The sequence below is a fragment of the Thermobia domestica genome, chromosome 11, assembly GCF_964235325.1.
Source record: "Thermobia domestica chromosome 11, izTheDome1.hap1.1, whole genome shotgun sequence".
NCBI classification, from domain to species: Eukaryota; Metazoa; Arthropoda; class Insecta; order Zygentoma; family Lepismatidae; genus Thermobia; species Thermobia domestica.
In genome coordinates this window covers 14,764,204-14,777,180 of record NC_137464.1, presented here as the reverse complement: position 1 = coordinate 14,777,180, position 12,977 = coordinate 14,764,204, and the positions used below count along the sequence as shown (strand labels likewise).

At 36.7% G+C, this 12,977-nt stretch overlaps 1 protein-coding gene across 1 annotated transcript in view; it reads left to right on the top strand.

The window, feature by feature from the left end:
- Window positions 1-12,367, top strand: part of LOC145664842 (uncharacterized) — a 332,279-nt gene extending 319,912 nt beyond the window's left edge. The window contains exon 7 of the mRNA XM_081731852.1: window positions 12,136-12,367. Within this exon, the coding sequence (XP_081587978.1) occupies window positions 12,136-12,330 (195 nt within the window). The 3' untranslated portion in view covers window positions 12,331-12,367. The remainder of the gene's footprint in view (window positions 1-12,135) is intronic.
- The last annotated feature ends 610 nt before the right edge of the window (window positions 12,368-12,977 follow it).

The following is a 12,977-nucleotide window of genomic DNA, read 5'->3' as shown; positions in this document are numbered from 1 at the left end:
TGGCCAATTTTGCCCCCCCACTATTTACATGTGTTAGGCGCCTATGCACTCTTATTACATCTGTACAGTCTTCGCTCTCGTTACATTGAACGTCGCATAGCAGACGCTCATTCGAACTCTTACTAGGGATGTACTTGAACCTGAACCCACAAAGTTGGGGTGATGTATATATCAGGGGCGGATCCAGGATCGACTTCTGGGGGGGCGGTGGGTTGTCATACTGCTACTTTTAAGGGCTCTAAACTTTGCGATGGGTTTTATTTATATATATAAAATAAGAAAGTTTCCTCTTCTGGGGGGGCAATCGCCCCCCCCCCCCATGGATCCGCCCCTGGTATATATTTCGTGAAAGCTTTGGTCAAGGTAAGATCGAAACCGGTTACCAAAATTGAGGAGGTCTCATGAATTCCGCTTGGCGGCAGCATTTGACTCGTTGCTATTAAACTCTTTAAGCGTGCCCATACCCATACAGTCCGTTGCAACCCCGAAAAATCTGAAACGGTGAGACAGTTGTGAGAATAGAAAAACATGTCTTTCATCACTTCAAAAGTATAACGTATCAAAAGTAAAATAAATTGTCCCAAGGTCCCAGACGGGGTCCAACTCAAAATTTTTAAATGGAAAGGGGGATAAACTTGCACATCATATGAAAGTTGGTGTTAAATAAAAGAAGATAAATCAAGTCGCGACTCTCTACCATAAACCTGTGCAAAATAGCGGTGGGTCAAAATATCAACACAATCTTCATTGCAAAGTCTTTGGCCACTCGTATTAATCTGAAACGATGGGGTAGGTGTAAGAACAAAAACACGGTTCAATTTTGGTAACCGATTTCGATCTTACCTTGACCAAAGCTTTCAGGAAATATATACATCACCCTCATTTTGTGGGTTCAGTATTAAGTACATCCCGGGTTAGACCGGTGGGGTGCTGACTGCCACAGCCAATTATTGGTGCTGATTGCCACGACTGGCGCTGATTGCCAATATCAAGGTGCTGACTGCCACGAGCCTGAGAAAAAGTTGCTATACGTAACATTACCGGACACCAAGAAACATGAAAGAAACTAGATGATCCTTAGGATCGTGTTGTTCAGACCAACACCTAACAAAGGTAAACAGGTCTCTGTATGTACACTCATGTCCAAAATTATTGTCATATGATTATAAATATGTTGTTCTAGTAATATAATTTGATAACGAATTCTCCCGGTATTTCTTATAATGTTAGTATGTGTATAATCGGCAAAGACAAGTATGTGGTAAATTTCATGTCAAAAGAGCAGTAAATAAGAACAATAAAACGAAAATAAAATTTTCTTGTCCATTTAGTTACATTTTATTTTACTCATTATGATTTTCGTATTTATAATTCTTTTCCTATAAAATTGATCAAAAATATAAATTTCCTGATTATACACATAATATAAGTATTAAAAGTACTCTGCAAAATTATCAAATTATATTCTTACAAGAAGACAGTTATGGATATGCGACAATAATTTTGGACATGAGTGTACTTTCAGTTTTGTCAGGAAGCGGTGCGTACAAAATTGGTACGATTTATATATTCTCACTTGAACTCCCTATGTCAGCATGAACTGTGTACAGCTGTGCAAATTGTTTCGAGGAGCTCTTGAAAGTTCCATCAAAAAAGCACTGCTGGCTGTACCTCACAAGGGAAGTTCAGGAGAAAGCACTCGCCTACAGAGAAACTAAGCATGGCATTGGAAGTCCCAATTCATGCTGATTATAACAAGCTAATAAAATTCCTGTACGGTTGAGAACGGTTCGAGATATTCAACTTGGAAGTTTATATGAGAAAATGAGGATATACGCGTTAAGTACAACATAATTATTAACGAATATTGACATACGAATTGAAAGCTATCGGAAGTAACAGAAAAAAAGTGTTTCGCAATAACTAACGGGTTTGTTAGATACAATTAGTCATTACATTGTTCAAAATAATCATAGGTTAGAGATGAAAATTGATCACTGTTGTTCTTCTGTTTTATGAAGAAATGACGCAGGCAAAATACTCCCTTGCACCATGAACATTTTATATGTGCAATTGTGTTGCATCCTTCAAGAGAACAGTTCGCAGAACCAAAGCAAAAAGCAAATTCGACAAGTGATTCAAAAGTTATAGGCCTATAATTTGTTCGTAACCTGCCTTGCAGAACGCAAACTGAAACAATCCAATGTATCGCGGTGATCGGAAGTGATTTGTATGGACACGAACTTTATTTGATTGTTTCGTTGGTACATTATAACGTCTACATGAAGAAGATTCATACTATGTACAAATCTCCTGCCATAATCTTTGATTGAGCGGAATCAAAACACATCAAATGGTTGCTCAAATCGTGTGCAATTCTTTGGTATCTTCTCAACCATTAGGTCTTTGCCATCCGTCATGCAACTTGTAATGGACAATTTGTCTGTGAATGGACCCCAGTGATCAAGCAATAGCAAGTTCAAACCATCAGGCTTCGCCATGGGTGAGAATACTTAACGCATTGAAATCCATCCACTCTTTTTCTCATATACGGTACATTTCCAAGCTGAATATCTCGAACAGTTCTTAACGTACAGGAGTTTTATTACCTATTGTAATCAGCATGAATTGGTCTTTCAGATGACATGCTTATTTCTCTGCAGGCGAATGCTTCTCCCAAACTTCCCTTGTCAGCTGGCTTCAGACCATCATATCCATTAAATAATACAATAAAACAATTAATATAAACAATGAAATGTGCAAATTGTACATATAACAGAAAAGACAATCCCTTTATAAACATCCAAGTGTATGTCGTTCCACTTAGTGAACAACTTTGTAACTTATAGGATGCTACATAGATTTGCTGTGATGATTACTAAATTAATCCCTATTAAATTAATTAATAATCATAAATTTAGTATGAGGGATTAATTCCTCTCTTTCCAAATACAGTTTCTCCGAGGCTCGTGGCAGTCAGCAACTTCATATTTGCGATCAGCGACAGTCGTGGCAGTCAGCACCAATAATTGGCTGTGGCAGTCAGCACCCGTGGCAATCAGCACCTATCCGTTAGACCAGACTCCATCTCTACAACGTTACGCATATTCACCGTTAGATTACCTTGCTATCCATGATCATAATCAGGCCGCCGCTCACTGAAACACCCGTCGTCGTATATATTGTCACCATCCATTCATCCATTGCACATAATTTCATGAATGCACTCCTTTGTTTTTTTAACTAACAGGGCTCCAAATGTTTGAATCCGCTCTGAGTAGCCCAAGAGCAGAAGATTAACACCCTTGTCGCAATTAACATCATACAGTATATCCTTGTGTTCGGTTACCTGCACTTCATTTCATCATATAAATTTAAGCCTGACATATTTTTTTTCCATGAGAATACGGGACACCTTCGATCTCCACTCCATCCCACCCCAAATTTTCCAACATAATCCAATAAACTGTAGCTCTGGTTATGAACAAAAGTATAATAAGCGAGAGTTCCCTAAGCTGCAGCTACTTTTCTCTCTTCGTTCCCTACAATTATTTGTACGGATTGTAGATATGTACAATCCAACTACAAAAATCCTGCTAGTTTTTTGGTATTGGAGAGTGTCCGAGTTTCCACCAGATCCAATAGGAAAAGTGGCATTGCAAATTTCACTCGCTATCTAATCGGAGAGAGTGGTGTGATAAGTTGCTCGAAGCTGTTACACGTTACATCTTATTGTTCACTCCCTAATTAAAGGATTCCCAGTCAATGTCAGAAGTTTTGATTTTTTCACGTTTCGAATAAGCTGATATTGATGGCAGAAATGGGACGGGATTAAAATACGGGACATTTGCCTGTCCCGACTACATTTATGGGGACGCGGTTCACTTGGGCCCAAAATCGGGACTGTCTCGTTTTTTACGGGACGTATGGCAAGCTTAAATAAAATACATACCATGCTCAGGTCACCTCCTTCTATATGCCTAATCAGGCAAATAAGTAAACCCTAATAACCATCTCCTAACGAAACTATCAATAAATGAATGTTCATGACCCCCAGAGAAGGCATTATCTTCTGCGGCCCGCCCATCTTCGGATAGGAATAAAATTACACTTAAAAAAAACATATTCGCGGACCACTATTTCACCATCACTACTCGAAATCATAGGTTCCTAATCCCTTTTACCTGATATCCTCTTTCTTCTTTGAATACCGTGCAAACTTCCCTTAAACCGCTCCACGGCCAAGTAGCTAATGTGTCTGGTTTCTGGCTCTATTCTCAGGGGATCGGATTTCAACCCAAGTAGAGGTTCGGATCTAGAAGGCTATGTCTCATATAGTCTCACAAGGAGACTTACGGAAGTGTCACTCACCGATTTGAATCAAAACTTTGCATACTTCTAGAACATCGAAAAATAATCGACACGTATTTGTTTTTTTATTATTTCGGCAATGGTGCGGGTTTAAGGGTAGAAACCAATTTTCGAACGTTAGGGTTGGTCTCTAAGTATAGACAGAAAACAATCATTTAATATAAAAGAAAACATACTGCCAAGGGAGGTTAAGACAGCTGATTCAGAATCTGACGTCAAAATTTGAGAATTCAAAATGGCGGATCCAGTATGGTGATTAGAGTTACTAAAAGTCTTCTCGTTTGAAATGCTTTGCAGTTAGGCAAGAACAATCATGATTAACAGGGGTTACTGCGAGAAGGCTACAGACCAATTTGGAACCCCCTTTCTGTACTTATTCTAACGGGGTGCTTCATTAAAGTGAGTCTCTGCACCTCTCACTACTCGGGGTGCTTATTAAAAGTAAGTCTCCTCGCCTCTCGCTATTCGAGTGCTTCTTTAAAGTGAATTCCCTCGTTTCTTACTATATCAAAACTTCATATATCCTCAATTGTTATAATTATGAATTTATTGAGAAGGTGTTTTAGAGTAATGATATTCCGTAAAACCAAGCGAGTGATGCATTACATTGTTTACACCACGCACACCTTATTACCACAAAAACTGTGCACAAATAGCAAAATACTGCAAAGTTTTAAAACAAAATGTTACGGGATTTTCAAATATTACATGTGGTTTTTCTTCCAAATAATCCTTTTGTACCACACATATCTAATAAGATTTGCAAATCTGGGAGAAGAAATTTGATTATGAATTAGTGATTAGATCGTAATTGTACTATTACGTAGATGCATATTTATGTTATAGTTGTAGAGAAGAACAATGTCAGAAAAATGTCTCAAGAAGTTTTTCCATGACATGAAGAACACATTAAGACGCTAAATTCTCTAGTTGTTGCTGCAGGAATGATTTCTATTTTGAGGTATTCTTTTGTTCTTAAAATAAGTTCAAAAGTTGATAAATTGTGACTACTCCACGAATCTAATAACAAAATGGACTTTGCAATAGACGCTGGGCTAAGTACCCCGAAGAGTGATAGGAAAGTGGACTCATTTTCAGTAAGCACCCTGCATAGTGATAGGTGCAGAGACTCACTTTAATCAAGCATACCGTTAAAATAAGTACAGAAAGGGGGTTTCAAATTGGTCTGTAACCTTCTCGCAGTAACCCCTGCTAACCACGATTGTTCTTGCCTAACTGCAAAGCATTTCAAACTAGAAGACTTTTAGTAACTGTAATCACCATATTGGATCCGCCATTTTGAATTTTGTAATTTTGACGTCAGATTCTGAATCAGCTGTCCTAAACCCCCACTAACAGTATGTTTTCTTATATATTAAATGATTGTTTTCTGTCTATACTTGGAGATCACCCCTAACGTTCAAAGGGTGGTTTCTACCCTTAAATCCGCACCATTGCCGAAATAAAAATATTCAGTGTTTATTATTTTTCGATGTTCTAGAAGTATGCCAAGTTTCATTCAAATCGGTGAGTGACACTTCCGTAAGTCTCCTTGTCAGTGCTGAGAAGAAAAGTTAAACTTCAGCCATTCAACCTATGCCTGCTCACTAGTTTAGTACAGTGTAAAGGGAAATTAAATGAAATATTTAAGCTTTACGTCCCACATTATGCCGTATAGGCTAAAGTAAAAGGTGGTGAGGAGATTTTCCGCGAAACATTATGATTGACAAACTTTTTCTTAACCTGCATCACTGGGACTTCTTCCTCTGCCACAGATAAGACTTAAACCGGGTGAAAGCCGTTATAAAAATGTGGATAAGTTTCATTCAGTATCGCAGAAGGTACTTGACACGCTTGAAGAACAGAACTTATACGGAGCTTTCCGAATTGACCAAAGCGCACAGAGTATAGAACATCACCATAAGAACACCATTTGAAGGCGATTGAGGTCCAACGTAATCAATCTGAATTGTTCAGGTTTTGAAAGCACCATGTAAAGTTATTTTGTGAAAGAAAAATAAATTGATATCTTTGAGTTTTACGTCTCAAGCTTATGCCGGCGAGGCTAAAGGAGACGGTGATGATGAGGATGAATGAAATGGCGGAATGAAAAAAGTCGGAGTACCCCGAGAAAACCCACGTACACTCATGTCCAAAATTATTGTCGCATGTCTATAAATATGTTGTTGTAGAAATATAATTTAATAACGAATTTGCCCGGTATTTCTTATAATGTTAGTATGTGTATAATCGACAAAGACATGAATGTGGTAAATTTCGTGTCAAAAGAGCAGTAAATAAGAACAATAAAACGAAAATAAAACTTTCTTGTCCATTTAGCAACATTTTGTTTTACTCATTCTAATTTTCGTATATATAATTCTTTTCCTGTGACATTTACCACAAATATACATTTCTTGATTATACACATGGTATCAGTGTTAAAAGTACTCTGCAAAATCTTTATCAAATTATATTTTTACAAGAAGACAGATATAGATATGCGACAATCATTTTGGACATGAGTGTACATGGTGTTAGTCCACCACAAAGATCACTTGGCGCTAGCTGGGATCGAACCAAGGACCCTATGAAACCAGAGGAAAACGGTCTACCACTGAGCCACTGAATCTCTGAATATGTTTTAAAGATTCACAATAAAGTAATATTTAAAATTAGCAACCCACAGAGTCCCGCGCAAGCGCGAGAAAATATGTTAGTCTGTTTAATTCGCTCTAATGAGGGACGTCCTAGAGGGTATGGTGGCGGGAAAGAGAGGGAGGGGGCGAAGGAGACTACAATTAATGGATGATATTAAAACAGAAAGATCATACGCGAAGACGAAAAGGTTAGCGGAGGACCGTGGAGCATGGAAGCTTCTCAGCTGCGGCAAGTGACCTGCCAATAAAGGCAGAATACCTATGATGATGATGATGAATTGCACTTGTTAAGAATTAACTAGCTTATCTGATTTTTTTAGTCATTCCCTCCCAACCCCACTCAAAGGGTGAGGATGAACTTGTACATCATGAAAACTGATACCGCTAAACTCAGCAACCTTGAAAAATGAATTCAAGACTAATATCTGTCGTTTTCGATTACTTTTGAAATCTCGCCTCCTCCCTGGGGAGTGGAGTATAACATTGAAGTTGAATTGGGTTACAACTGCCACTATTCATCTCAGCGACCCTAAAAGCTATGAATTCAACTCTAATATTGGTAGTTTTCATGGGGGATTTCTGCGGGGGCGGCAAATTATTTTTTAGAGCACAGGGGCACACAAGATATAAATAGGGCTATATATATATATATATATATATATATATATATATATATATATATATTGGTTGAAGCTAACTAGAACCTTGGACAACTACAATAATTGAAAGTAGCCAGAACCTTGGACAACTATAATTGATTGAAAGTAGCTAAAACTTTGGACAACTATGATTGATTGAAAGCAGCTACAACATTGGATAACTATGAATGATTGAAAGTAGCTAGAACCTTGGACAACTATAAATGATTGAAAGCAGCTAGAACCTTGGTCAACTACGAATGATTGAAAGTAGCTAGAACCTTGGGCAACTATGATTGATTTAAAGGAACTAGTAGCTGGACAACTATAATTGATTGAAAGCAGCTACAACTTTGGACAACTTTATTACACATCATTTCACAGTGTTTTATATCGTTACATTTTAGTGATTTAACTGTAAATTGTAGATGGAGGCTCAATCGGAAAGTTTACCATTCATATTCCTTAAGGAAAAATTTCCTTCTCCTCTTTTTACTCAGTCTGTAAATTAACGTGATTGAACAAGCCTATATTTGTTTTCAGCCCATTGATTTATATGGCAAATTTTGTTTTTGATTTCTTTTAAATGAATTGAAACATAATTTGATTTTATTGATTTCTTAGAATAATGAATGTTCCTTATTTTGTGCAAATTAGGTTTTATGATATGAATGGGTGAAAAATCATAGCGGTTTGTTTCCGAGAAGAAAGAGAAATTAACCCTTTTAGAATTTTGAGATTTTTAAGGTAAATTTTAGGCTTTCAGTCAAATAGCTACTGCAGCATCACTATTTATCCTAGAATCATGGTTCGTATCTCATTCTCTTCAGGATAGAGCAACTTTCCTAACAGTATAAAATTTACATCCGTATCATATACCTGAAAAGAGAAATTTGAGGAAACTGGGAAATGGAATGAAGATCAGTGCCTTATAACTCAAAAATTGTAGAGGGGGAGGAGAGGGAAGGAGGAGGAAAGAAGCCCTAACATGTGTACTCTGCCTAATGGTCATGTCGATGACATACATACGTGTTCTTCGATCCCATAAAACCTTTCAAACAGCATTTGCGAGAGAACAAAATAAGCCTTTTGCTTGTGCTCTTGAAGGCCAAACAGATGACGTCATGACCCCTATCAACTTGACGAGCTTATTCTCAAAATACAAATGATCTGTTTCGCAATGAATGCACGACTGAATAATAAAAAAAATCAGGAGTAATAAATGTAAAATGAGCGTATTAAAACAATACACATGTATGGTATTTTCATGTGTATCATAAATTCCGAAAAGGTTAAAATTGGCTAATGATTCCATAAGTTTCTTAAGAAAGGTGTGTTTATAAACTATTATATAATTATTTGGCAAATAACTTTATTCTGCTTAGATCTTTTTACAACATGATTGTCGATTACGTCTAAATGCTCATTGTCGATTCTGCTCATTTATGAACTTATCTCAATTTTAACCAAAATATTACTTACTTTTAAGCAGGGGCATCATTTTGGGGGGCAGGAAGGGGCATTTTCCCCGCTCCTGAGTTTGAGATTTATATAGATTTTATCAATAGAGTAGTAGTAAATGAGTGAAAAACGCGAAATTTTACTTATTTCGAGAGGTTTTGCCCCCCCCCCAAGCAAAATCTGAAATGACGCTCCTGCTTTTAAGACACAAATTTAATTTAATAATGAATCTTAAATACACAAATCAATGTTTGTTTGGTATACAAATCCATACCTTTGGTTCGGAATGCTTGTAATTAATTGTATCGAAGAAACCGAAGTCTTGAAGAAACCGTAGCTTATTTTGAATTTTTTAAATGCGTATCCTAAAGGGGAAGGAGGGAATCCAAAGAGGCGTTTAAAATTTATGCAGAAAAAAATAAAGTATTTCACGAGCTCCTTATGTTAGCAAGATGAAACTCCGTATGTAAACACATTCTTAAAATGGCGTTTACATGAACATATGACTTATAATCTGAAATATATATATATACGCTGTGGGGGTAAGATATGCCTTGCATCCCTAAAGGTGGGAAAAGCGTGATATGTAAAAAACAATCGAAAATGTCCGGTATTAGTGTTGAATACATAAGTTTTCGGGTCGCAGAGATGAAAAATGACATTCCGATGCCATCTCCCAAGTTTAGCTCTAGGGGCATGGGGTAGTTCAGTGGTAGCCGGTGAGCAGTGTTGCCACACTTGGTACAATTGTACCAAATTCAGCCCTTTTTGTTATTCAACGGCACGTTGGTACCACGCTGGCATTTTCAGCCCCTTTTGTGAAAAAGTTGGTACAATTCTACCTAATTCAGCACTATTTAGTAAATACTTGTGACATTTTCAAAAGTATCAGTACTATTATCCTCCTTCGATCGTAAAATAAGCAAGAATAAGGTGCAATAATTTATATTAACACACGAACTCGGAGATGATTGACTTGTTCCTTGTTTTATATATATTTTTTTCATATATGATCATAATACCGCTTTGGTTTATTGGTCACTTTGAAATAGAGGCGCGTTTGCTTTCCTTACAATACATACCAAAGATGGTAACTGTCTTCCCTTTTAATTTCCGACCTCTTTTATACTCTCTACATGCAAGAAAAATTTCATCTACTTCCAGGGTTGTTCGGGGTCCTCTTATTTTGATGTTTCTAGAAAGTAATTTTTGAAAAGAGTAATTTCTTGATTTTGAGTCTTGGAGGGGAGGGGGAGTGTTCTAGAACTTTACCTCTTTTAGTTTCATGTTATAGAGCCATGTATTACATTGGTATAAAATAATGAATTGAGCCCGTTTTGTTTCAATTTGGTACTATTTTTCAGCCCACTCCAGCTAAGACTGTGGCAACACTGCCGGTGAGTGTAGCCGAGCGCTCTGAAACGTTAGGCTGACGATTGTGAGGTTAATCCCATTGGAGGTTCGAATCCCTCTGAAGAACATGGTCGGAATTTTAACTAGGCCCTATCCTCGATATTTCTGTGTTCCTGTCCCTGTCGTGTTTGGATCACGTCAAAGCACGTGAGATGCTCATGGCAAACAATAGTGGAGGCAAACAATACTCCGATTGGGGTGAATTACTTTTTTTAAAATAATGGTATAGCGCTTGCCTCAGGTGCCTAAGGTCCATAGTTCAATCCCGGTCAAGTAAGTTTGTGTTGGACAACATCCTGTCCGCGAGTTTTCTCGGGGTGCTCCCGTTTCTTCCCACATTATCATTCCACCAATTCGTTCATCGCCATCATTCATTTGCTTTTCACCTTCTTTCTGAACCTAAAAGGGCATAATCGTGGGACGTTGAACTAAAAGATTTAATCTAGTTTCATGTCCAAGTTCAGTCCTCATCGGCATCGGGAGAGAGTGAAAAAGGATTTAAAATGTCCAAACTAACCGAGATTACTGTCACATTCATAGTTTGTGATATCACTAAGCTGATTGAAGACAATCCAAATAACATTTAAGCTCAACTTTAGCCATATCAGCTGGCCCAGAAATCGATTGGGGCAACGCCTATGGCGTTGCTTTCGTTATTTATTCTAATCTCTGCTTTCTGACAGAATAAAGAACAACCTGATGTCAACTGAATGGGAACTGACAAGGGAAACGTCTATCTATTGTACTCTTTTTTTTTTTATTTTTTGAATATTGTGCATAAACATTATTCTTCCCGCACAAATCCGGGCATCTCTCCTAGTTTTCTTCCCATGCAAATCCGAGCATCTCTCCTAGTTTTCTTCCCGTACAAATCCGGGCATCTCTTGTTAGTTTTCTTCCTGTGGAAACCCGGGCATCTCTGCTAGTTTTCTTCCCGTACGAATATGGGCATCTCTGCTAATTTTCTTCCCGTGAAAATACGGGCACCTTTGCTAGTTTATATATAATGTAAATTAATTTCGAAAGAGCAAAAGACGTTCAACTTCAATTAAAGAAGAAATAGTAAATACACATAAATTAAAATTTAAGTTAAGTTTTGTTAAAGGAAATCTAAAGTTACTTTAATGGGCTAAAAAGCAAAGATGGCGTAGTTATTCATCATCGTTAAGTAAAAAAACACTTTTACAAATTTCAAGAATTTTTTTTTTTCCATTATCTAAATTTGTGATTTCAATAAGAAAGTCGCAGCTTTAGCCAAATCGACTATTGCACTGTTTATTCTTAGAAAGTAAATTAGTTGTAGAAAATAATCAAATTGTTTGCTCTAAATAATATCACAATATTATTCGTAACCAAAATGGCGCGGACATAAACCCGAATTCGCATGCACTAAATGATATTGTTAAATAGTATTGCAGTTAATAAAAAAAATAGTGACGCCAGGAATGTTCACACACTATAAAGATGGTATTCTGAGTGAGGTACTGAGTGAGTCAATTAGTTTACACTTTTTTCTCTTAAAGAAAGATATAAAAAATACAATTGAACATATATTATTTTTCTTTCATTCTTTTTTCTTTTTCTATTTGCAGGAACAGCTAAAGAAAGTAACAGCAATGGAGGAGAAGTTGAAATATCATTGGCTAGAGAAAGATAAATTGTACAAAATCCTTCGAGACGGGGGGAAAAGTGCCACGCCTAGGCAACGAAGAACGACGGCCACACAAACGCCGGCATCAGATTCAGCGGCGTCGCCGTCATCATCATCATCATCATCGTTATCATAAACAGAGAAATATAAGATATTATTTTAAAAAAATAAAAGCATAATATTATGTCAACAGCATTTCCAAAATTAAAAAGTGTGCAAACAAAATAAGTCAACACATGCTAACGTAATTAACAAGAAGAGGGAAGAAAGATTCTTAAAAGATATGAATCATTAGTTGTTCACATGGCTTTCACATGACTTAACAAACAAGAAATGTTTACTTCTAACTTAGATTATAATGTATTGTATTATTATTTATTAATTATATAATTAATTTATTAAAAATACTTGTTATATTTTCATGTAGCTACAAGTGAAACAAGATCTATAGAGTTCTCTATTATGAAATTATATTTTTATCATCCAGACACTAATGCTACGTTATGTAAAAGGATTAGTATAATATGCATCTTTTAGGGGCTTATTTCTCAAAACTACTAATCTTGTAATATGTTTTTAGAGATGTCATAAAATATCTTGAAATACTAGAAGGCATTTTTTTCTTGTGGGCAATGCATTCGTTTTTGATTCATTCAATGATTCCGATTCCAAAGGAACCGATTCTTTGTAACAGATCCTTTAAAATTCCGATTAATTAGTTTCTCTGAAATTGAATCGGGCTAGGAATCATGTTGAATCCTGCTGTCTTTCTTTCACTAATTT